This window comes from Paroedura picta, chromosome 9, assembly GCF_049243985.1.
Source record: "Paroedura picta isolate Pp20150507F chromosome 9, Ppicta_v3.0, whole genome shotgun sequence".
Lineage (NCBI taxonomy): Eukaryota > Metazoa > Chordata > Lepidosauria > Squamata > Gekkonidae > Paroedura > Paroedura picta.
In genome coordinates this window covers 50,192,170-50,216,798 of record NC_135377.1, presented here as the reverse complement: position 1 = coordinate 50,216,798, position 24,629 = coordinate 50,192,170, and the positions used below count along the sequence as shown (strand labels likewise).

General features: G+C 41.0%; 1 protein-coding gene across 7 annotated transcripts in view; it reads left to right on the top strand.

Annotated features, from left to right (window-relative positions):
- PIEZO2 (piezo type mechanosensitive ion channel component 2) overlaps positions 1-24,629 on the top strand; it is a 273,980-nt gene that overhangs the window by 128,158 nt on the left and 121,193 nt on the right. For 6 of the 7 annotated variants that reach the window (XM_077352782.1, XM_077352780.1, XM_077352783.1 and 3 more), the window contains exon 6: positions 22,459-22,660. The exons of the other annotated variant lie outside the window; for it this stretch is intronic. In XM_077352782.1, coding sequence (XP_077208897.1) covers positions 22,459-22,660 — 202 coding nt within the window. The remainder of the gene's footprint in view (positions 1-22,458; positions 22,661-24,629) is intronic. 7 annotated transcript variants of the gene reach the window in all.

The window sequence follows — 24,629 nt, the reverse complement described above, 5'->3', positions numbered from 1 at the left end:
ATACCACTTCTATTCAAATAGAAAGCATAAGAAGGTAGTGGAGGGATTCCAAAAAATAAGGAAGAACAAACCCTGCAGGCAAGAAAGCATGTATCCAATTAAGCCATTTCTGGATATGTTTCTTAATAAAGAATTTTACAGCTGTAGAACCAACCACATCAAGACTTAAACCAAAGAGAGAAAGTTTTTAGTCAAAAATCTTAAACTAGGAGGATTTGAATCTGCTTTTAGCAAAGCGAAATATCTAGAATAACTAAACAATACTTTCAAATAGAAATGGAAAGCCAATTGCCAAGCTTTAGCCTCCAAAGATAATTGACCCAGTTTGGCACATAACGAAACTCCAGCTATACATTTAGGAGCAGTACTCGGTTTATAAATTAAACAAATTAAAGGAAGGTTGATAGATTCATTTACCAAATGAATCCAAATGGCCAATCCAAAAAACAAAACACAAATAATTTTCAAATTAAAAACTTGGATCACCCCAGGAATATAATATCTGAAAAAATATACCTTTGATATAAGATCTAGCCTTCAGTATAGCTGTTTGATGAAACTGTGAATTCCTATTGTGAAAAACGGTATCCCATAATACATAAACTCCTTCACATATAGCATCAATAGACTACTGGTATACTGTAGGGCTCATTCTCTTGTAAAATAGTTATACTTTTCATATACTGTAGTTAATTAATAAACTTTCAGAGCAGCAGAAAATGGCAGACTTGTTTAATAACCTCTGTAGCTCAACACAGAATCAAGAAAACAAAAGTAATCTACATATAATAATATTACCTTGCTTAACAAGGAGAGTGACAGTTTTTGCCAAGAAAAATGGGCAAGTAATTTAAATATAAATTAAACAAAAATGGGGATAATAAACATCTTCACTGAACTCTCATCAACTGGGAAGTTTTTAGACAAGTTGCCCTTGATATTACTGTGGACCTGTGCACTCTAGCTGGCATGGGCATCTCAGTTAACCACAATAATTTTCCATTTCTGGATTTGCATCTGTCATGTTCTTCTCTGAGATCCATAAATCTGCATAAAGGACACCTGGAGGTATTCTGCATGGAGCCAAATAAAACAGTTTAAAAAACAGCCAGTTTAGACCGCTTTATTATATTACAATCATTGTTCTGCATTGAATATAGTCTGTTGAAAAACTACATTGCAATGCTCTGTGCATGAAACAATTCATAGCCCTTCCCCCTGTAGTTTTGCCAACTCCGCTTTGTTCTCTAGTGCAGTCACTAATCTGCATAACTAAAGAGCTCTGCATGGCTAAATAGATTATCTCAGGCAGGCAGGAGAGAAATGAATCAGTGAAAAGCATCTTTCAGAAACAACACTTAAAAGATGCTTAAAGCACTGAACAGGCAGTTCACCATGCAGAGCAAAATCAGTTTTGCGGAGTAAATTCACTCTTCTATGCAGAGATCAGAAAAACAACGATGTATTTAGTGAGTTTTCATCAGCTTATCCATCATGCAGAAGAGGCCTTGGGTGGGGAGAGCCAAATGTATTGCTCCCTGTTTGATGGGAATGAATCAAACAGTGGTCCAAGGTGAAGCATCATTTTCTATAACTGATTGGCTCCCATCTTGAAACATTGCCAGACTGCATCCAATCCAACAAAAGGTTTGACAAATTAGAAGACTATAATTTCCCTAAATAAGAAAGTAGAGTAATTGTATGATAACATTCTGGATAAGAGTTATTCTTTTTTAAATATAGGAACTATAATGGCCTTCCAAGAATATGAGAGAAGCCTAGAGGAGTTAAACATACTAAAAACAAAACTAAAATTTCAATCCACTAGTGATGTTTAATGTCAAATTAGTAATTTGGATTGGTTCTACCTTTTATTCTTGAAGTTCCTCAAACAATGCAATTAGCACTGACAGTATGTATGTGGATTAGGAGTGTGCATTTAGTCTATCTGAACCAATACCTTATCAATATATCCCCCATGTTGTGTGTAAACCGCCCTGAGCCATATGGAAGGGCGGTATAGAAATAAAATAAAATAAATATAGATAGATAGATAGCCAATATTTATTCAGCTATCTAAAATGGCCAAGACCCAAAAATCCCCAAAGTATTCAGGATTTCTCAGGACAGTCAGATAGCCTCAGTTACAGTGCATTTAAAGGATTCTCAATTCGCTTGAATGTATTCATAGTGTAGCTTGGAGGAGGCATTTAAAGAGTTTGTGAGCCCTTTAAATGTCTTTGGAGTTCACTTGCAGGCTCACAGCTTGCAGAAGGTATTTAAAGGGATTGTAATCCTTTTAAATGCCTTCTTTTCCTCTCCATTGGAAACAATGGAGGATGGGGGCAGGAAAACTGCACATAAACAGGATTTGCTGTGCCAAATAGAGCAATGTGCTTCATGCAGCTCATGAGATCCTGGGGCTTGCTTCTCCAGCAACTGGTTTTCATTGGACTGTATGAGAAGTAAGTCCAGCCAGTATCAGCTGCACCATACATCAGTATGTTTCACATGGTGCAGCAGCTCCTAGAACTCTCTTCTCCTGAAGCCAAGTTTAAACTGGACTGCAGGAAAAGCCAAACCAGCTCCAGGATTTGCGTGCGATGGGGAGAGATCTCTTCTGCCACACACAGATCCCGGGGCTAGCTCTTAAAAAAAATTCCCATTAAAAGTGTTTGTTAATGTGACTCTTACATCAGTATACTTTTGACTTCTGGTTTGATAAACAGCCCATAAAATTAAATGGAAGTTGCTGGCCCCTGTGTTTTTTTCTCAGTTGTACTGTCCTAGGCAGGCAGAATAGTTTTGGAAACAGAATTATGCTAGTGTTGTGACGTGCTGGGTTAAGCATGAGGCTATTATGATATGTGGTTTTATTGCAGCAGCTCATCAACATGATCTATTACATTTAATATAAATAGAGGGTCTGTAATATAATAAAAGATCTTCTAGATGAGACCAGCTGACCACCTATCTGCATCCTGTTTATCACAGCAACCAACAAAATGCCTCAAAGGAAACTCACAAGCAGGACATTGCCTCTGCTGCTGCATGCAGTGATCAGGAAGTTCTGACCTTGTCATGTCTATTGTCTGCTAATTTGTTCTATTCCCTTTCAGGGACATTTACACAAGCAACCACTGCCACCTTTTGTGGCAGCAAAGTCCTTATGGTAATGGGGACTGTGGAAAGAAATATTCTCTTTGGCTGTCCTGGACCTACTACCAATCCATTTTATTAGGAGGCCCCGAGTTCTGGTATTATTGAAATGGGAGGAAACCTTTATGATCCATGACTTCAGGTTCAATAAACACTTCATAAAGCTAAAGGAAGGGCCCCCTTTGACTCGGTACAAATTCATAACTTTTCAACTTTGCCAGGTCCTCATTCTTTTTTGAAGAAAAATTACTATTACTACACTGCTGTTCCTCCCACAACCACAGCTATTGATAACCCGCTTACTCAAAGCCATTTAAAACATTTCCTTTTAAAGGATTGCCTTACTTCAGTGCCTCAAGATATTCAGGTTTTGTCATGAGACAGAGGCCAAGAGGGGGAAAGAGGCCAGCAGTGATAGTTATACAGAGCTCCTCATTCTTTTTGTTTGCTGTCCTCTCTAGTGCAGAGTCTGCACTTACTTTGTCTATTCAGTTGTCAATCCTGTTGAATTCAGATCAATTTGAACTTTGGGTCTTCCTCTTTCCCCCCCCTCCTCATTGAAACAGGAAAGTCTTCTGCACATGACTAGGGTAGTTCAGAAGGGGAGAGCCAAGCCTCTTTCTTTCTTTTCTTGAAGGGGAGGGGAGCCAAGCAGGGAGCCTCTTTCTTTTCTTGGAGGGGGGGGAGGAGAGAGGATCGAAGAAGGCAGAGAAGGGAGAAAAAATCGAGGACCGACAGAAATTGAGAGAAATTAGGGGCTTCTCCTTTAAGGCAAGCTTGTCACATGAGCAGTTTTGACCAATCAGAGGTTCTGTACCAAGGAAGAGAGCCCAAATTCAAAACAGCCTGCTTTCTCAATCTGAATCTTGAAATATTGAGTATTAAAAGCACTCTAAGATATCGCACAATAAAGGTAGGGCCACTCCGGATCAATGCTGCAGAAGGAAAATTTAAATCGCCCCAAATCAAAACAGAAATCGCATTCTGTGTAGACGGCAGGGAATGAATCGACCTGGGATTGAAATAAAAGCTCCGTGCAGTTTAGACCTAGATCAGGAGCGTAATGTGGATTATGTAGGATATTCATTAATTAATTAATTAATTAATTAATTCATTCATTCATTCATTCATTCATTCATTCATTCATTCATTTTTTGATTTGTAGACCTCCACTCTCAGCAATAGCCATCTCATGGTGGTTTACACTACAGAATATAAAACCAGTAAAATTACAAATAAAAACACATAAAACCATTATACAAATGAGATGTAGTTTGTACATATGGAGTCCAAGCCCATTGGTGGGCTTTCAGTGGAAATACGGAAATTTTCTTTTATAATGCTTCATATAACTGCAAGTAAAATATACCTACATCCAGAACAAAAGAAAATATCCCATGAGAGAACTGGTTAGAGCTGGAGAAATCAGCCCAGGAATGAGCAATGTGTTTTTAATTAGTACTGAATTATGAAGAAAGAAGATCTGCATGATCCTAGGCTTCTGTCCAATTCATTACCACCTTTAAATGGTTACACATTTGGAGCAAGCATGTCTGCAGGCCCTTTTTATTAAGGCTTAGCCATTTTAAAGCAGGTGAATTCATCTGGACAAATGCCCAGATTGCAGGCTCTGGGAAGTACAATGAGATTGAAAGGTGTAAAAGGTGAAAAAAAGCAAAAGAGAGAACAGTTAACTTCACAGCTGCAAGCAAGAATTACGGTACTGATGTGGTACAGATGGCCATTTTTATGTGACAGAATGCAGATGTAGTATTAGCTGCTGAACAGGCCTTGGAATGAAGGCACCTCTCTTGAGCCTGTATAGAAAAATAGCCTGGTTTTCTTTTTTATAAAATCCTGAAAATTTAAAAAAAAGTAAAATTTGTCTGATATGGTCTGATAGCTTTAACTTCTAAGACCTGCTAATTTTAATGTTAATATCTGCTTTTGTTTTCCAGTGCAAGTTTACTCAGTTGACAAAAGTACATTCTTTGAGGGTGCTTTTTAGGGACAAGCCCATCCATTATAGCTACTTTACTTGTGTGTGAACCTTCCTATAAAATGTTTCTTAGAGGGTCAATTTGAAATCCACAGAGGTAGGTGGAGAGCTGTGCCACATCTCCCCAACACACACATTTGCTCCCCCACTCACAAAACCCCTCCCTTTTGTAGCTGTTTTTCCTCTTGGGATATTGAAATGAATCATGTGCTAGAGGGGAAAAATGCTAGCAGAAGTATAACTCCAGTCTTGAGCTGGGTCATAGTTTGTGCCTGGGGAAAAGGGTGACTTTGTGCCATTGAGTTTAGCATTGGCTTTCAGCCAGTAAAGGTTGTACAGGGTGGGGTTCCTGTATGACCAAAAGATGGGTTTTCTTAAGGGACTCTGGAGGTCAGGGCTCATGAAATTCAACCTCATGGCTGATGCATTGGTCACACACCCAGGAAGATAACGTTGGTTAGGAATAGTTCCTGATGCTTCCAGCCCTAGCACCAGTAATTTCCCCTAGGTTTATCCCATCAGCAAGTGGGAAAACATGCTGATAGCAGTTGGGCTGTTAATCTCAACCTCTGTCTCCAGTCTATACTCTGCCAGGACTTGAGGAACTTGTAATTAATAAAGCTGTGGTCAATTCTCCCCAGCAGATATGTCTGTGTCATCTTTCTTTCCCCATCCCTCCCCAAGAGAGGGTCCCTAGTCCAGGTACAAGAGATTTCTTGGAAAAAAGCACAGGCAGGGAATGATATCAGTACCTGCTGTTGCCACTTCTTTGGTCTTATTCTGTTCTTCAAACTCACCATTCCTTGTGTTTTGGGACTGTGGCAGAATGGTTCTGCTTTAACCTGCAGCCCCTGTTCCATCCTGCTCTCCTAGGTTTTCCCGACACCTGGAGGGGCTTTTCCCTTCCTTGTGTTCAACGGCCATCACCACATGACCTTAATAGGAATTCCCCACTGGGAAGGTCAGGACTCCCAGCTTCCCTTCCAAGTTCTGAAACCTCGGATCTGCTTCTACCCAAGACCTGGGTACCATGGGATCAGCTTACTGCCTTCTACCCCACTGGGGGGAATAGCCATTTCCTGACTGCCCTCACCTTTCTCCTGGTGCTCCTTTTTAAATAGTGTGGCTGAGAAGATGGAGGACTATGAGAAATGGAGAGCCACTACCAGGATCAAAAGTTACCAAGTATTTATTTAAAAGAAAATGATTACAAGCATCCTGTTATCACAACACTAGATTGAACAAGGGTTTCTAAAGAAAAGGGTAAAACTCAATTCCTTTATCCATCTCTCTATCCATGCCATAACAGATGTTAAATATAAGGCAGGCTGCAAAGTTTAGAAAGTTAACAGATTTTTACATAAGTTCCATTACCTTTAAACCTCCCTCAGGTGAGCAGGTCAGCACATGGCAATGGCCGTGCCTTCAGACCCCAGTTAAGACTTCTGTGTGCTTTGATGGAAATAGCAACAAAGAGCTCCTTGCTCCCAGGAATTTTATCTTCTCTCTTTTCCCTCCCTCTGATCAGGTCAGGCTAGATCAAACAAACATTTCCTGAAATCTCCCGGAATTTCTTTATGAAATCTTTCTAGTCTTATTTCCTCCAAATTTCTGTTTGCTGCTTGGAGGGAGGTGGACCATCCCACTGTCTCTAGCTAGACCTTAAGAGGTAGATGACATGAGTCTAGAAAACTGACTTCCCCCTTCCTATCTGTTCACTGCCCAGAGAGAAAAATGTTTAAAAACACTTTGTGGAGATTTCAATCCGTTCAGACCTCCACTGAAAAATACATTTTGTCACAGTGATAATAGCAGCAATTATTTCCAATTGGCTTGCCACTACAAAATCTTCCACTTCCCTTAGGCTTTCATGATTTACACCGTGGTTCGCTCAACATTTGTCTAAATGGTACTTTAAAGTCTTGGTGCGATTGTCATAAGTACCTTTGATCATGTTAAAATAATTTTTCAGAATTAATTCTTAATACACCCAGTGATAAAATTGTTTTCACTGCTGACTAACTTCTGTGGCCAAAAGGTATATAGCTACATGAATAGTTAACTTTCTGGTAACTAAGGTCAAGCTTCCATGGCAGAATGGGGATTCAGACTTGAGTGACCCAATTCCTAGTCCAATACACTAACAACTGTATAGCACTGTTAGTCTTGCAGTAAAATAGCTATCATTTCAAGTGGGTAGCCGTGTTGGTCTGAAGCAGCACAACAAAACAAAGTCAGAGTCCAGGGGTACCTTTAAGACCAACAAAGATTTATTCAAGGCGTGAGCTTTCGAGTGCAAGCAGTTCATAGTCTGACGAAGGGTGCCTGCACTCAAAAGCTCACGTCTTGAATAAATCTTTGTTGGTCTTAAAGGTGCCCCCGGACTCTGACTTTGTTTTGTTGAGCTATCATTTCAGTCTCAAATAAAATTCTAAAATTTAAATATAATTATGATTAATTAAAGTTGAAATAAAATTTAAACTACAAATTAATTTTGTTAAATTAATTACCATTTAAGTATTTGTGTTCTTTTCTGCAGAGGGTATAGTGTGTATCTTCAGATGCATGTAGAAATATGCATGGCTTCTTCCTAAGCAAAGAAATTCTTAGACACCTTTATTATAAGCAAACAAGCAAGTAAAATACGGAAATGTTTCTTTATTGAAATTTTATTTTAAAATATCTGAAGTATATTAATGAAATACAAAAAGAGGGTTTTTTTTAAGTTTGTCCTTCAGCAGCTGTTCCACTGAGCGAGGATGAGGAACTGATAAATATTGTATTTAGGCTTGACATTAATGTATGCCCAGCATCCTATGGTTGGCCTTAATTGATTTGGGTTATGAAATGAACATGCATTAGAGGCTGCTAATGCAACGTGCTGTTTGGGAGACTGTTCCTCCAGTTTTGATTTACAGCATTGCTGCTAAATTTGGGAGGAGAGTCAGGAACTGGCAAACAAAGCAGCACATGGTGCTAGTATAAAAGTCCCTTTATACTGTTTCAGAAATATCACATTAACTTAATTATTTTCATTCCTTATTATTTCAGTACAAAAAGTAATGTGTGGGGAAACACTGTATTGCCTGTGTCAAGTTCCTAACCAGCTTTATTATACCAAACTCCATAGGAAGTTATTTGGAGGGAGCCATCGTTTTAAATATGCTTTTACCTTTGAAGAATGTCTTTCCTCTTTATGCTCTTGTACATCCCACTTATAATTTTAAAAAGTATATTGAAAAACAGGTACAATAATCTTATTTTTCTCTGCAATACATTAACAATTAACTAGTGTAAATTAATAACATACTGCTGTTCAAAGTGTGGTTTAGTCACTAAGAGTCTAAAGTGGAAATGAGAACTGTTCATCTTGATTAGAGGCCAGTGAGTGTGTGCCAAGTGAGGGGGGGAGGATGACAGAAACAGTATTTCCCTCCCCACCCAAGTCTCATGGGTCTCCACTGGTGTCAGATTAATAGCTATTGAGAGATGTGGCAAGAAAAGATTATTTTACTGTGCTGCAGTAATATAAGGTAAAGGTAAAGGTATCCCCTGTTCAAGCACCGAGTCATGTCTGACCCTTGGGGTGACGCCCTCTAGCGTTTTCATGGCAGACTCAATACGGGGTGGTTTGCCAGTGCCTTCCCCAGTCATTACCGCTTACCCCCCAGCAAGCTGGGTACTCATTTTACCGACCTCGGAAGGATGGAAGGCTGAGTCAACCTTGAGCCGGCTGCTGGGATCGAACTCCCAACCTCATGGGCAGACAGCTCCAGACAGCATATCGCTGCCTTACCACTCTGCGCCACAAGAGGCTCATAATAGCAGTAATATATGTTGTTAATAAATCTATAAATATTATGGTTCTCTCCACCCTTTCCTAATGTTTCTTTGTGTTCACTTCACATTTTCATGCACAGAATTTGAAAAAGTCCCTCCCCCCTGTTTTGAGATCAGTCCTTTTAAGCTTGCAGTACCACAATGACACTGGGTTCTTCTGAGCATCCTGTACACTGAGCTGCCACAGTTACACTGGGTTTGCTGGCTGGGAACTACGTTGCATTGGGTTTGCTGGACTTGAAATCCCCCCTTTCTTGGATAGTGATTCTGTGTTTGCCATCAGTCCTATTGAAATAGCTCTGCCACATAGCACTGGTTCTGCTGGGCTTGAAAAAAATGCCCCTCTCACACTTTAGTTTCTGCTGCAGATATTGTCTGGGACTTTGATTCTTTCTGCTGGGCTTCTATTACCCTTGCCTTAAAAAAATTCATTGGAAGTAATGGAGGATGAGGGCAACTTTTGACGGGCATCGAATTGGACTCCCTAGTTCAATCTTTTTGAACCTTGGTGTTATTCTGAGAAGAGGATCCAACAGATATTCAGCAAATTTGGTGCCTCTACTGCAAAAAATACCTCTCCCGGATTCCTGGATACCCACAGATAGATTTCCCATTAACTGTAATGGTTCCCATGGGGTAAGGGGTTAAAAAATGGGATTCCCAAACAATATAGTAACAAAGGCAGCAGGCGATAAATAAACCATCTAGTTATTCCTATAACCTCCCTTCTCGTCTAGCCAGAGGCCAAGCTTTCTACTCTTCTATCTGACAACCGTGGGCGGAATCCTCAGATAGAATGAGGTCAGTCAGTGTGGGATTAGAATCTGGGAGAGAAGGTTCAGATCCCCAGTCTGTCATGAAGGTTTCTGGGTGATCTTGAACCAGTCATTTCATCTCAGCCTAGCCCACCATGCAGGCTTGTTGTGTGTGAGAGCCTAAAACAGTGAAAGACAGGAGACTAATGTATGACAGCCTGAGCTACTTGGGAGAAAAGTAGGATAAAAATATACAAAATAAAATAAACAAATAATAAACTGTATCGGGTCATCTGATACAAACAATAATTAAGATACTAAATCTTTATATACCTATGTGTCTGTTTATTGCATTCTCTCTTCCGTTTTATTCTTACAACAACCTTGTGAGGTAAATTAGGGTGAGAATACAAGTGTATGAGGGAATGACATAGAGAGATTGGTCCAGATTTACTCAGTGGGTTTTAAGACTTAATAGGGATTTAATTCCTGACCTTTCCAGTCCTCGTGTGACATCCCTTCCAGTTTATCACATTTTCTCCCTCATGCTTCCCCGAAATTCAGGGATTACTTAATTTCTAACATATGGCATGTTTATGAATTTTTTAATCTCTTGCAAGGATGGATTTTAATTCTATCCAGAGCAGCTTGTTCATTTGTGTGTCAGTGAGATCTGAGAGGCTATCTCAGTACATCAGTGTTTATACTATACCAGAGGAAACATTTAAAAGTTGGATGTTAATAAAGCAGATTCAAATATAACTAATGGATATTCTGGCCCTGAACACAGCAGTAGCAGTCACAGCTGCCACAGAAGCATTGATGCTTCCTGTCTGTGTTTTATCTGGATTTGGCAGTTTTTAAAAAGTTATGTTTAGTGGTGAGTTTTAGGACTTAACCCAAAATGTCTGAAGAACTTTATAGTACATTTAATTTTGTCTGAAAGTCGTCATGGAGACTTATTACAAAGAAGATGTATTACTTGACAAATGCTACAAGTATTTAGATTGAGATGTTTATATGATTTTAATCAGCATGTCTAGAGTTTTGCAATTACAAAGTCAGCAATGTTGCTGTGGGTGAAAAGTTCTCCTCCCTTTCCTTAGTTATAATCAGTGGCTGCAATCCAGCAAAACATTGTTCATGTCAAAGGGTTTACACACTTCTGTGAATTTATTTATTTATTTAACTATCTATTGTACATTCTGCAAATTTCTAAAAATCCAGTGGATTTCAAAACTAGTTTGCCCATGCAGCATGGAGACAGAGATGCTATTACCGCTGTTTAAGAAACAGAAGAAATCACAGAATCTGTTTTACAGACTAATATTGATGGCCATAAAAACTGGTTGTTCTATGATTTACAGTTATTGTAAACTTGAAATCTGATTGTGATCTGTGATTACCATGCATGATATGATGGGCATTTCATGTACAGACCATCTAGCCTTCTTTTTAAAAACTCAGAATCATCAGCTACCAAATTTATGGAAGCATATCAAAGTAAGTCCGGGGTTCCCCCTAGTCTGGAATAGTTGCTGGCATAGTCTTATTTGTTAATACAGGGTTACCACCAGAAGAGTGGGACTGGAGGTGCAAAATTTCCATCGTGTGAATTGTTCTGAGAATCAGGAAGCCATGCAGTAAACTTGTCTTGGTTTCTCACATGTTTTCCCATAAACCAGTGGATTAAAGTAAAAGATTCTGGGTTCCTGAAAAGGATTTTCTGACTCTGTCCTCTACAATGATATCAGGCTAGCTCCTCTTGTATGCTTCTGTGCCCAGAAGGACTGTGCAAAAAACCTTAATATTTTTTCAGTTATACTGAACTCAGAAAATATTGGTATTTCTTGATATTCCCAAATCCCAATACTGATATGGTATTCTGATTCCATAAATATTCAAGGACACTGAATTTTTCATCTCCATTGTAGTGCATGGGGACTATTAATTCAGGAGTATATGGAGGTCTGTTAGTTGAGGTAGAGGCACCAAATATACAACATAGCTGTTGGTGCCTCTCCTCAACCAGGGTTTCTTGATGGCCCTGGAATGGTTTCCCAAACCTGTAGGGAGTGGGAAGGGGAGGGACACCAGGTGGGCATATACACAGCTGTGCTTCTTAACCATATTTTGTATAATCACCCAACATCTGGGGTTAAGCATGAAAAATATTTCAGGGGTTTCTCAATGGTAAAGAAGTTGAGAAAGGCTGGACTATGTACCCATAAAGAAGGTGCCACAATTATCCATTATTTTCAATGGAAGGGGAAAGGCATTTAAATTTTAAAGGGAACAAAGTCCCATTACAATTCAAATGCCTTTTGCAAGCCACGGTAGTAGTGCAAGGAAACGACAAAGGCATTTAAAGGGTCCTCTGTTTCTTTAAATGCATTCTCCAAACTGAGAATTCATTCTGAAGACATTTACTGAGAGTCCTTTAAATGCTCCTCAACTGTGGTTATATGGTGGTCCCAAAAAATCCCACAAAGGCTCAGCCATTTCAGATAGATGAAAAAAATAGCTCAAAAATTCTAGCTGAATTAATATCTGAAAAATACCAATAAGGCATTTTCTGGGTATGTTAGTTAGAATAATCTTAGTTAGAATAATCAAATGCATACCCCTAGTGCCTAATCTCAATGATGACATACACAAATGACTATAAAAAAATCTTTGGCAAAGTGACAAGGTTCCTAGGGTGAATTTGGAAGGAGTACTGAGACTGTCAGTATAGAGAACTCAGAATGTTTTATTGATGAGTGTAAGTAGCACACTCAAACAGTCAACTCTGGAATGCTTATGTTAACATAAAACTATTACAAATGCTGCCACACACTCTGAAACATACATCATTTTGGAAGGTGGAGACAAGTACCCAGAGGATAGAGAAAAGCTGGGTTTATAACTACCTATATCTGCAAAGTCCGGGCAAAAATCCAGATCCTCAGCCCGTAGTACCAAGCATTTGAGCAGCCAAGAATCCAGAAAGCAAATCCAAGGGAAATGGAAGTGAAGAGGTGAGGCATGTAGCATCTGTCAAGAATGGAAAAACCTTTTACAGCTGCACTAAAAAATGAAACCAGCAGAAGGACTCAAGAATTTTCAAGGAAGGGCTAAGACAACCAAGATTCTGAGTATATATTAAGAGTTCTCTGGTACAACCATGTTGAGGGAAATTTGGGGACAAATTAGACTATTAGAAGTCTATTCCGTGACCTTGGATAAAGGGGAGGATAATCCAGATGAGCTAATCTATGGGTTTTACCCATGATGTCAGGACAGAATACATATGCATAACCTATTCACCTGCAAACTCCCACCCCTTGTCTGTGTATACAAAAGTTCATACTTGGAGTGGTACTGGGAAAATGAGTGGGAGACACAGAGAGACCTTTAATTTGATTTTATTGGTTACAGAGATAGAAGAATGAGAGACAAAGGTAAATTTTAAATGCAGTATGTAATTCAAAGTTACATATAATCAGTGAATGCAGTTAAAGGCAATTTAACAATTCCTAGTGGAAGCGGTAATGTTAAACCAGATAAGCTTAATGATGGCTAGCTTAAGTGGTCCCCAACCATAGACATATCTGTAGCATCTCCATTAGAAAGTAGAAGGAGTACGAGGTGTTGCAGACCAGGGAGTGAAGAACCATCTTGAAATTGCTCGCCACCACCAACACAGCCATATCCTGGCCTGGGCTACGGAAGGCCCACGTTAAGCAAACATGGGAACCTCAGTAGCAGGGGCTGAGGCGGGCTGGCGCTGTGCGTAATCGACAGCGTGGGCCTTTCAGCCCACCCGGTCCTGACCTATGGTGTCCCTGTAGGGACACCATACATCCTGTAGGGACACCATACGTCCCTGCGGGCTACGCGGAGCTGCAGAGCCAGCATGGGTGACCCCCTGCCTCTGCCAGAGTATGTGGAGGGGGTCTGGCCCCCCTGCTCTCCCGGCCCCTCCCCACCTCCCCCCTGCTGCTGCCACATACTTTGGCTGGCAGTGTCCCGGGCCTCCTGGCCCTGGCTCAAAACATGCATGCGCGTTACACTGGGGCAGCCCTGTATGCCCCACCCTCGTGCATACATGGGGAACGGCTGGGCATCCTTCCCCACTGTGATGGCACGGCGGCAGCACGGAGTAGCTGCCACTGTGTATAAAGGGTCTAGGAGAGAGTGGGGGGAATGAAAATGGCAAGAACTAGTTGGGAATCAAAAAGGCTAGAAGATGCTTTGCTGGCAAAGAAAGAGAATAGAGGAAAGGGGGGAGGACAAGAAAAGAAGTTGAAAGTGAGGTTGTATGAACTTGAAGAGTGCAAGGCTTGCTGGGGGTGAAGGGATGGATAGCAAGAGAGGTTGATATGCTATCTCATTATGATGTGTGAGTGTAGTCAAGAGCTGCAGTTGTGGAGGAAGGGTCCTGAAATAAAACTGAACCTAAACTTAACCTTTTAGGGTTTTTTCTTTCAGTGGGGCAATAGGGCTTCTCTGGGGGTGGGGATGCTAATGAAGCATTACATAGTTATGTTCCTGATCAAGGACCATTAGTTTATTTAGTTGGTCTGTATTACAGGTGCATTCTTTCAGAATTTATGTATGTGTGTGTGTGTGTGTGTGTGTATATATATATATATATGTATGTATGTATGTTTGTATGTATGTATGTGTGTGTGTATATATATATATGTATGTATGTATGTATGTATGTATGTATGTATGTATATATGTATATATATATTCACATTTATATACCACCCTCTCCTAAGGCTCAGGGCGGTTTACATAGAACTGTAAACTATACAGGAAACATTACTATACGGGAATAATGGAACATAAGCTTATAGTTTCACTGGCCATTCAGCTTGATGCAGGTATAGAGAGAGCCCCCAGAGTCACGAAACATGCCTGTAATAAAGGAACGTGACAGTCTCACCAATGCCATTTTATTGCATTTTGCGGATCATGCTTCTCTGGTGTTATATGAGATGGCATCTGCCTACCCAATCAGCTGCTTTGACCTTTGGAATGTAAGGAAGTTTTGATGGTGAGGCAGACATACTCCTCCATGCTTGCCTGAATGTGACAAAGAGGTCCTGGAAGCATTGCCAAATAATGAATGAGAGAAGAAGTCTCTGGGTACATGACAGATATTTTGGAGGAAATATTCTTTACTTCATAGAACTTAAATGGGATTTTTGGTGGGGATTCCAGCTACAGTGCAACTGGATAAAGTCATAGCTGAGCACTGTCATGTGAGTCTGGGTCATTTGTCATTTGTCATTTGTATGGTGGCTCTTAGAGGTTTTGTTTTAGCAGATATTTATTCCACATGTGTGTAAACTGGATGTTTTGACCAACTTAAGGCGACTGTTATACTAGACAAACTAGGGAAGTGCAAGGCTGGTAATAATCCTATGGAAGGAAAAATATGTCTAGGCTAGCAAACAATTGTTTCCTGTAGTTTTAGGGAACAGGGAAAATGCAAATTAATTTGTTAATTTTTGTATTACAATAAAGTTAGTGATAAAAAGGAAATTTAAAGCCATGTCTTTGAGGGAAACAGAGAACAAGTAAATCCATGGCTCATTTCCAAGCCACAATGAGAACGGTCAGAACCATGAGAGAGTGTTACAGTTATTGGGAAAACATTGCTTTAATGCCATCTGCTTTGGAAAGCTTAAAAGTATCAAATCCTTATTCAAAATCCCTTCTGCAACCATTACATTTCTGAAAGAAAGGGGGATTCAAAGGGATTGGACTATTGAAATCAAAAATATTCCAGCAATTGTGGTAGGTTGCTAAATTGTGTTAGCTTGTTTTCTCCATGACTTTCCCACTGATAATTCTTTTCTGTAATAAGTAAGGACATTTTTTATGGTTAATTATTTAAGCAAAGTACTATCATTCAGGACTCCCTAGCAATGATATTCAGCAGTAGCAGAATCCTTCTGATTAGAGTTTATCTCTTCAGGATGTGTCTATTGAGTATATACCTCGCTGTGTTCTGAAAGCCACTGTTATTTATCGAAGTTAATGGAAATGAATTGTAATGACAAAATAGAAGTTTTTATTGGCAATATGGCCATTCTGTAGTCCTCTGAAGATATGGTTGGCAAAGAGTGGAGTGCCTCAGGGATCTGTCCTGGGCCCTGTGTTCAACATATTTATAAATGAGTTGGATGGAGGAATAGAGGGAGTACTTATTAAATTTGCTGGGAATAAACTGGGAAGGGCAGCAAACACACTAGAAGACAGAATCAGAATACAAGATGTTCTTGACAGGCTAGAAAACTGGGCTAAAATCGATTTAAATAGTGATAAATATAAAGTTCTTCATTTAGGTAGGAAAAATCATATGCATCACTATAGGATGGGAGAGGCTTGTTTTGGCAGTAGTACATGTTTAAAAGATCTGGGGGCTTAGTAGATCATGAGTCATCAGTATGACTCAATAGTTTAAAAGGCAAATGGCATTTGAGGCTGCATTAAAAGAAGTATAGTGTCCAGATCACGTGAGGTATTGTTATCGCTTTACTCCACTCTGGTTAGACCTCACTTGGAATACTGTGCTCAGTTTTGAGGATCACAACTAAAGAAACTGGAGCATGTCCAGAGGAGGGCTACAAAGATGGTGAGGGGTTTGGAGACCAAGTTATATGAGGAAAGGTTAAGGGAGCTTGGACTGTTTAGCCTGGAGAGAAGACAACTCAGAGGTGATATGATAACCATCTTCAAATACTTGAAGGGCTGTCATATAGAAGATGGAGCACGGTTGTTTTCTGTTGCTCCAGAGGGTCAGACCAGAGCCAATGGGTTGAAATTAATTCAAAAGAATTTCCAGCTAAACATCCAGAAGAAGTTAATGAAAGTTAGAGTGGTTCCTCAGTGGAATAGGCTTCCTCAGGAGATGGTGGGCTTCCTTCTTTGGAAGTTTTTAAGCAGAGGTAGTCATCTGACAGAAATGCTGATTTTATGAACTTAGGCAGATTGTGAGTGAGCGGGCAGGAAGGGATGTGCCAGGGTTTGTCTCTTGTGGCCCTTCCTTGCATGCCTAAGGAACTGCTGATCACCACTGTGGGATGGGGGGATCACTTTGGCATGAAATTGGGGTCACTGCGGGTAGGCAGGTGGTTGTGAGTTCCTGTATTGTGCAGGGGGTTGGACTAGATGACCCTGGAGATCTCTCTCAACACTATGAGTTGGGCCAGTTTGGTGTAGTGGTAGGGGGGACGGACTTCTAATCTGGCATGCCGGGTTCGATTCTGCGCTCCCCCACATGTAACCAGCTGGGTGACCTTGGGCTCGCCATGGCACTGATAAAACTGTTCTGACCAGGCAGTGATATCAGGGCTCTCTCAGCCTCACCCACCTCACAGGGTGTCTGTTGTGGGAAGAGGAATGGGAAGGCGACTGTAAGCCGCTTTGAGCCTCCTTTGGGTAGGGAAAAGCGGCATATAAGAACCAACTCTTCTTCTTCTTCTTCTTCTTCTTCTTCTTCTTCTTCTTCTTCTATGATTCTATGAATGAAGTGAAAGGGAAACAAATTTCTTTTCCTTGTGCAATCACTTTCTCGGCACCAACAGAAGGATAAGATATCAAATTGCTTCCCTATTCTTGGATAGATTAGTAATTTTCACTCTGCAGGAACAAATGATAAAATACTAGCTGTCAGTAAAACTGAAGTTTTATAAAAGAGTTCAAAGCAACACAGACTTGTATTTCAAATTATAAATTATATTTATATAAGTAAGGCCAACTAACCACTCCAAAAAGTATTGACATATTAAACTTTCAACAGTTCATACAGAAGATAAGCTAAACTGGGATATGTTGAAATTATTATTATTATTATTATTATTATTATTATTATTATTATTATTATTATTATTATTATTATTATCTTTCGATTTATTGCCCGCCACTCCCTTATGGCTCGTGGCGGGTTACAACATTTTAAAAACCCCAATAAAATCCATTAAAATCCCTCAACAACAATTACAATATAACATTATCGGTTAGCAAGCTAACCTGGCAAGATAGGCTAATCAACCTCCCCCTCCTACTACAAGCAGGTGGAGAGGGGATACTGATGGTACTAATCCCCAATCTAAATCCCAGGTCCCGGGTTCCGGATCCCCGGGGGGGCATAGATGTTAGCCTCGGCCTCAACCGTAAATGTGGCGGAAGAGCTCCTTCTTGCAGGCCCTGTGGAATGATGGAAGATCTTGCAGGGCCCGCAGCTCTCCCGGGAGCTCATTCCACCAGGTAGGGGCCAGGACCGAAAAGGCCCTGGCCCTGGTCGAGGCCAGGCGTGCTTCCCTGGGGCCGGGAACGACCAGCAGATTTTCTCCCGCAGAACGTAAGGCTCTGCGGGGGGCATAGGGCGATAGACGGTCCCTCAGGTATGTGGGTCCCAACTCGCGTAAAGCCTTGAAGGATAAAACCAAAACCTTGAACCAGATCCGGGCAGCAATTGGCAACCAGTGCAGCTGCCTCAGCACTGGCTGAATGTGGGCCCTCCAAGGTGTACCAGTGAGGACCCTGGCAGCTGCATTTTGCACTAGCTGGAGTTTCCGGACCAAGGACATGGGAAGGCCCACGTAGAGCGAGTTACAGAAATCTATTCTGGAGGTGACCGTTGCATTGATCACTGTGGCTAGGTGTTTGGGGGACAGGTAGGGCACTAGTAGTCGGGCCTGGCGAAGATGGAAAAATCCCTGGCCCGCTACTCTTTTGACCTGCGCCTCCAAGGTCAGGGAGGCGTCAATGATCACACCCAAATTCCTGGCCTGGGATGCGATGGTAAGGTGCGTCCCTCCCAGGGTGGGTAAACGCGCTTCCTGTTCCCGCCCCCTACGTCCCAACCACAGGACCTCCGTCTTGGAGGGGTTGAGTTTCAGGCGACTCTGCTTGAACCATTCTGTCACCACTTCCAAACATCTGGCAAATGTTTGGCACTTTCACCGCCATCTCATACGCCCTCATAAGCGTGCGATGAGATGTTCTCATAGCTTCGTCGCGAGTCTTCCGCCACGCTCGCTCCAGTCGTCTCACTTCCCTTTTCCTCTCCCGGAGCTCCCTGGTATACCAGGGAGCCCGTTTGAGTTGAGGGCAGAGAGGACGTTTAGGGGCGATCTCATCTATAGCAGCTGATAGGCGTGACTGCCAGTCCGCCACCAAGGCCGCTAGTGAGTCGCCAGGAGGCATCGGGTCCCGCAGAGCATTCTGGAATCCAATTGGATCCATGAGTCTCCGCGGGCGGGCTAAAATATGCCCGCCGCCCAACTGGGGAGGGGGTGGCATCTTGAGCCGGGCCCGCAGGGCGTAGTGGTCTGACCACAGCACAGCTAATGCTGTATCCAGCTCCACTTCTATCCCAGCGCCGAAAATCAAGTCGAGTGTGTGGCCGGCGTGATGGGTGGGCCCAGCAACAAATTGCGAGAGTCCTAGTGTCGCCATGGATGTCACCAGGTCTCCGCCATGGACTGGAGAGGGCGCGTCCGCGTGAACGTTGAAGTCACCCAGCATCAGAAGCCTGGGGTACTGCAACGCCCAGGCCGCCGCCGCCTCCAGCAGGCGGGGCAGGACATCTGGCGGCGCGTTGGGCGGACGGTATACCAACCAGATAGCCACACTCTCGACCGAGTCCCAACCAATACCGACACACTCCACCCCCTCGATTTCCGGCGCCGGGAGAGCCCTGCGGGTGAGGACCTCCCGGACCACAATAGCCACCCCCCCTCCCCTCTTGTGGGTCCGAGATTGGTGAAGGACCGAGTAATTGTTGCATTCATTTGTTTTTTAAAGACTTTGTTCTTCAGTCTCCCCACCACCACCATTTTTATTGAATGCAGCTGAAACTGGCAGCTGTGTCACTGAATAATGTAGTTGCTGCTACTAATATTGCCTTTAGACATCACATCAGTAGTTAGCCTGAATGTTCACAGCTTTTTGCCTTTTCCCGCCTTACCGCTCTGGTTGAAAACTGATATTGGTTGAAAACTACCACTCTGGTTGAAAACTAACCCCCCAAGGATTCTATACCAGCCAAAAAATCTTGGCTTGTCACGGTGAGAGTACTAACTATAGTGAAGCCTCATTTCTGTATTGGTATGTCATGAGAAATTGTGGCTAATTTAAAACCCCGATTTCTTCATCGTGCTCTGTATGAGAAGAGTGAGGGGAGGATAATAGCCTAAACATGGCAAAAAGCCAGAGCAACGCGTATGTAGGTTTGATTTAATTGTTATGTGACATTTGAGTGTAGCCAAAGAAACACGGGTAGATTTTAGGCAAGGATCCTGCAAATATAGGTGCATTATTCAGGGGGGAAATGAGGCTTTCATTAATAACACTGGCATGGCAGAGCTGAAAAATTGAAATTATAGTTCCAAGTAGAAAATCTTTACACTGTGTCAAGAACTCAAGCCTGGGTCCCTCTGAGCCACTGCCTCACAAACTAATAAGACTTGTAGGTCCGTGAAGTTACATGTACACAAGGAGACCAAAACCTTTTGAAAATTATGCACAGGTTTATTCAACAAATAAAACTGAGAATCCTACTAGGAACAGAGTCTTTAGGACTGATTAGCAAATACAGATGCGACAACAGCTAACTTTCCCCCCTGACATTTTAATACCTGGCATTAACTGATGATCTATCCAAGTTGCAGTATCCAGGGTAGAAACTTGTGTGTCTGTCCTGTGGGTCTAATGATAGTTTCTTACTCTCTGACATCAGGTGATTTGTGGACTCCAATCAGCATGCTTGTTCACTGGAGGTTTCCACCATATGAAGCAACTTGCTCCTGGCTTACCCCTCTCATCTAGTTACGGAACTGAGAAAGGCTAATTACAAACACATGCAAGCTGAAGCAGACCCACTATTATTCATGTTAACCTTTGGTGAAACTATGCCTCACACACTGGCCAGCAGGCTTTCACTCTAATAGAGTTACTGGTTTTCCCTATGCATTACATGCTATTAAAGTTATGGCTTCATAGGTGTCTGTTGGAGAACATTAAGTATAGGAGAACTTTAAGTATAGGAAACTACTCATCCAAGAAACCCATGCATATGGAACTTGTGATTAATTTTGTCTGTTGATCATGATACAACACCTTACTGAAAATTGTCAACCTCTAACTGACAGTTATGTCACGTTAATATTTAGTTACTATATACCAGGAGCCTGCAAGGGATCACAGGAAGGAGTACTTTGTAATCCAACTGGATTTCACTCCAAAAACCTCCCACTCCAGGATTCAATAAGCATACAGTGTCTTGATCATGCTACTGTCAGTTCTTCTTTGTTAGAGCCAAACTAGACCATTGGAATGCCCTCTCATTACAGTGCTGTGGAGAACTAATTCTTCTTGGGACTGTGTTGTGGGGAAGATAAGAGTCTCCTATTTACCCACTGTTTTTATTAGTCCAAACTCTTGCAGGAATGTGCAGGAGGGAGACAAGCCTTTGCTCCCCTGGTATCATATTCCTGAATAAGACAGCATTGTAAAGTGAAGTGTTGGCAAATTAGCAGTGTTGTCCCCAGGGTCTAGTTTGGTCCATTCCATGTTTTTTGGAGACATACAAGGAGAGTATATTCTAGATCTCAAGGATACCCAGTGAAGTTCATGGATAATAAGTCAAATGGAAGTATGTCAGTTTCAATTACTAATTAAATTGTCAAATTTACTGGCCACTGGCTTTTGAATTAATTACCATCAGCCACTTCTGATATGTGATATAAAGGTGGCATCTATGTGACAGGGCAATGAGACTCCTGAATATATCCAGACCCCTTTATGGTTTAATATAGTTCCTATGTGTCAAGAAACTATCGGACATAAATTGGAAGTATTAGGTTGTCTGCTACTTCAGTAGAGCATTGTTTAGAATGCAATAGAGCCAAAAGCAGCCTAAGCGGACCAACATCTTATTCCACGTCTATTCCAGAACTTTGTTAGTCACAGGTCACTTCACATTCCATGACTTTGTTAGTCACAGGTCACTTTCAAAATGGAACTACAACACCCCATGGTCTCAAAATCCTATAGTTATAGCAATCAGAACTCATGCATGTTTTATTGTCTATGGCAACGCAGTATAACACTGGCAATTGCTGATATGCCAATGGTGGTTAGTGCTGTAAGAGGGCAAAAGTAAAGGAAGAAATGCTTTAAATCAAAGGCAGTACACTACTTGAGAGGAGTCAGAGAGATAGCACAATAGGGATTATTTATCAGATGTATATTTGGTTGAATTAATTAAAGAGAAGAGAGCCTAGTAGATAGTAGCAATGCTAATGTTCCAGAATTACAACTGATCTCCGAACTGCACAGATCAGTTCCCCTAGAGAAAATGGCTGCTTTGGAGAGAGGACTATGGTGTTACACTTTGCTGAGTTCCTTCCCATCTGCAAGCCCATCCAGTTCATGCCCAAATCTCCAGTAATTTTCTAACCCAGAGTTGGCAATCCTAGTAGGGAGTGCCCCAACAAGAAGCTTATTTGTGAGAGGGGTATAGGTTAGTTTGAAGAAACACTGCAATTGTGGGAACAGGAAATGAAAGTAAAATGGAGGTTATGGTGCATACTTAGGAGAGGGAAGAATACTTACGAATTTATACGGGGATGCATGACATGGGATCTTTGATTAATAAGGGTATTTAAAAAGTAAGCTATGCTTTTCTTGCATTTTCAGAATGAAAGAGAGAGAATTGAGGCAGAAGATGCATTAATATATGAAGATTTTGATGATGCAGAATGTGGGGAAGAGGAAGAAACAACAAAATTAAAATTACTACGGCGAATTGCTTCAGTAGCTTCCAAAATCAAGGAACTTATTGGGAACGTTATAACCATGGCTGGAACAGTTGTTGTTATAATTTTACTTGGTTCAACAGGTAGATGTTTTTCAATAGTTGCTCAAGAACCGTTAGATTAAAGGTATATATTAGATTAAAGATATAAATTAGCTTTGAGTCATGGAGAGCTTTGGGAAATAGTTCCTTTAACAGTAAAGGACTATATATATTAATTACTTCAAATGTACATTTTGATGCAATATTAGCTACTTTTAATTTATTTTTTATATTAGATACAGCTGGGCAGCAATTATCGTCAATATTTTTAGTGGTTATTCTCAGCAATTGCTGCCCAATTAGGAATACTAATCTGTTTGATGTTAAGAAATGGAATGTACTTTTTCATGAACCATTGGTAGTTCTTAATGAATTAGGATAGATCACCACAAGGACTGATTTTGTGCTTTTCCTTGATGTTTGTCAAATTGAGAATTGAGGCATAGAGAGGTTATTGATAATATAGGCACATTATGGCAATGTGGAAGTAGAGAATCAAGAATATTAATAATCAAGAATATTAATAATATTTGAAGTACTGTTTCTTAATATGTTTTCAGATTGAGAAAGCAAAAGTAAACTTTGAATGTGATTTTTAATATAGATAGTACTAACAGGCTATACCACGAGTCCTCAATAATTTTTATCCTGTGGGCACCTTTGGAATTTTGAAACAGTGAGGTGGGTACACCCACAAAATGACTTTTAGCAGAGGCAGAGCAAGCTACAAAATGACTGCCACAGCTTATCTTCAGTCATACAGTGAAGGTCCTTGAGCTATGGTAGCAGCTTCTGCCAAAGTGTTTAAAAATCTGCACTGCCAATCAAATCATAATGTCCATTCAAAAGCCTTATTGAGCAAAAGCCTTGCCTGGCCTCACTCACTTCTGTAAACACTTGGTGGGCTCCAGGAAGTACTGATGGGCTCCACATTGCGTCCCCTGGACTCCTGGCTAATCCAGGGTTGGCTAAATTGTGGTTCTCCAGTTATCCATGGACTATAGTTCTCATGAGCCCTTGCCAGCATGTGCTAGGAGGGGCTCATGGGAATTAGAGTCCATAGACATCTGGAGAGCCACAGTTTGGCCACCCTGGGCTAATCTAATAGACATAGTTACCTGAATATGAACATATAACAAGGCCTTTAGTTTTGTCTATATGGGTCATCTCAATGTGTCTCAGCTATTAAATTTAGGGTTATCAGGCTAAGCCTGGTAACCAGCAGGGGGGATTGGGGTTAAGGACATGAGAAGATGGGAGGACGTTGCCAATATCACTACATAACTATGTTACTTACAGGTGCAATCCAAAAGTGTCAATGGATAACTCTAGGAACTGCCAGAAATTCTATGATAAAACCATAGTGTTGCTGGCAATTCCTTGAACTATCCATTGTCACATCTTGCTTGTACTTGGAAGTGATGTACCAGTTCAGAGATCAGCAGAAGTGCCACGTTGGGTGAGAAGTTCAGTCATTGTTATGGCTGGTGATCGTAGTTCAATAGTGCTTTGTAATCTTACAGAATCTGTGGCAGGGTATGGGCTTTAATGAGTCAATGTATACTTCTTCAGTAGCTCATTTCTTCAGTAGGTAGGTAGTAGATTAGTTTCTATGTTTTAAAAGATAATGTATTGAGATTTGGAATGTGAATGTTAGTATTTTCTGTTCTGAAGTGTCTCAGTATTTTAAATTAAATTAATCAATTAAGTAGAAAACTGTGACTGAAATGCACTCCCAAATTTTGTAATGCTGTAGATGGGGGAGGGATGGTTAAAATCTTGTGAAAATCCCTTACAAAATTATAGTTACAATGACTGAAACTTTTAGAATTGTGGAACAAAATGTATTTTATACAAACAGTTTTATGCTACTTATGTCTTTCAGATACTGTAGTGAAACAAAAATTGATTTCATTTAGTAAATTAGGATTATTTTAAGTTAACAATTTTTAAAAAAATTTAAAAGCATCATATTCTGTTTTCATGGAGTACAGATAACTTGAGTTACTGC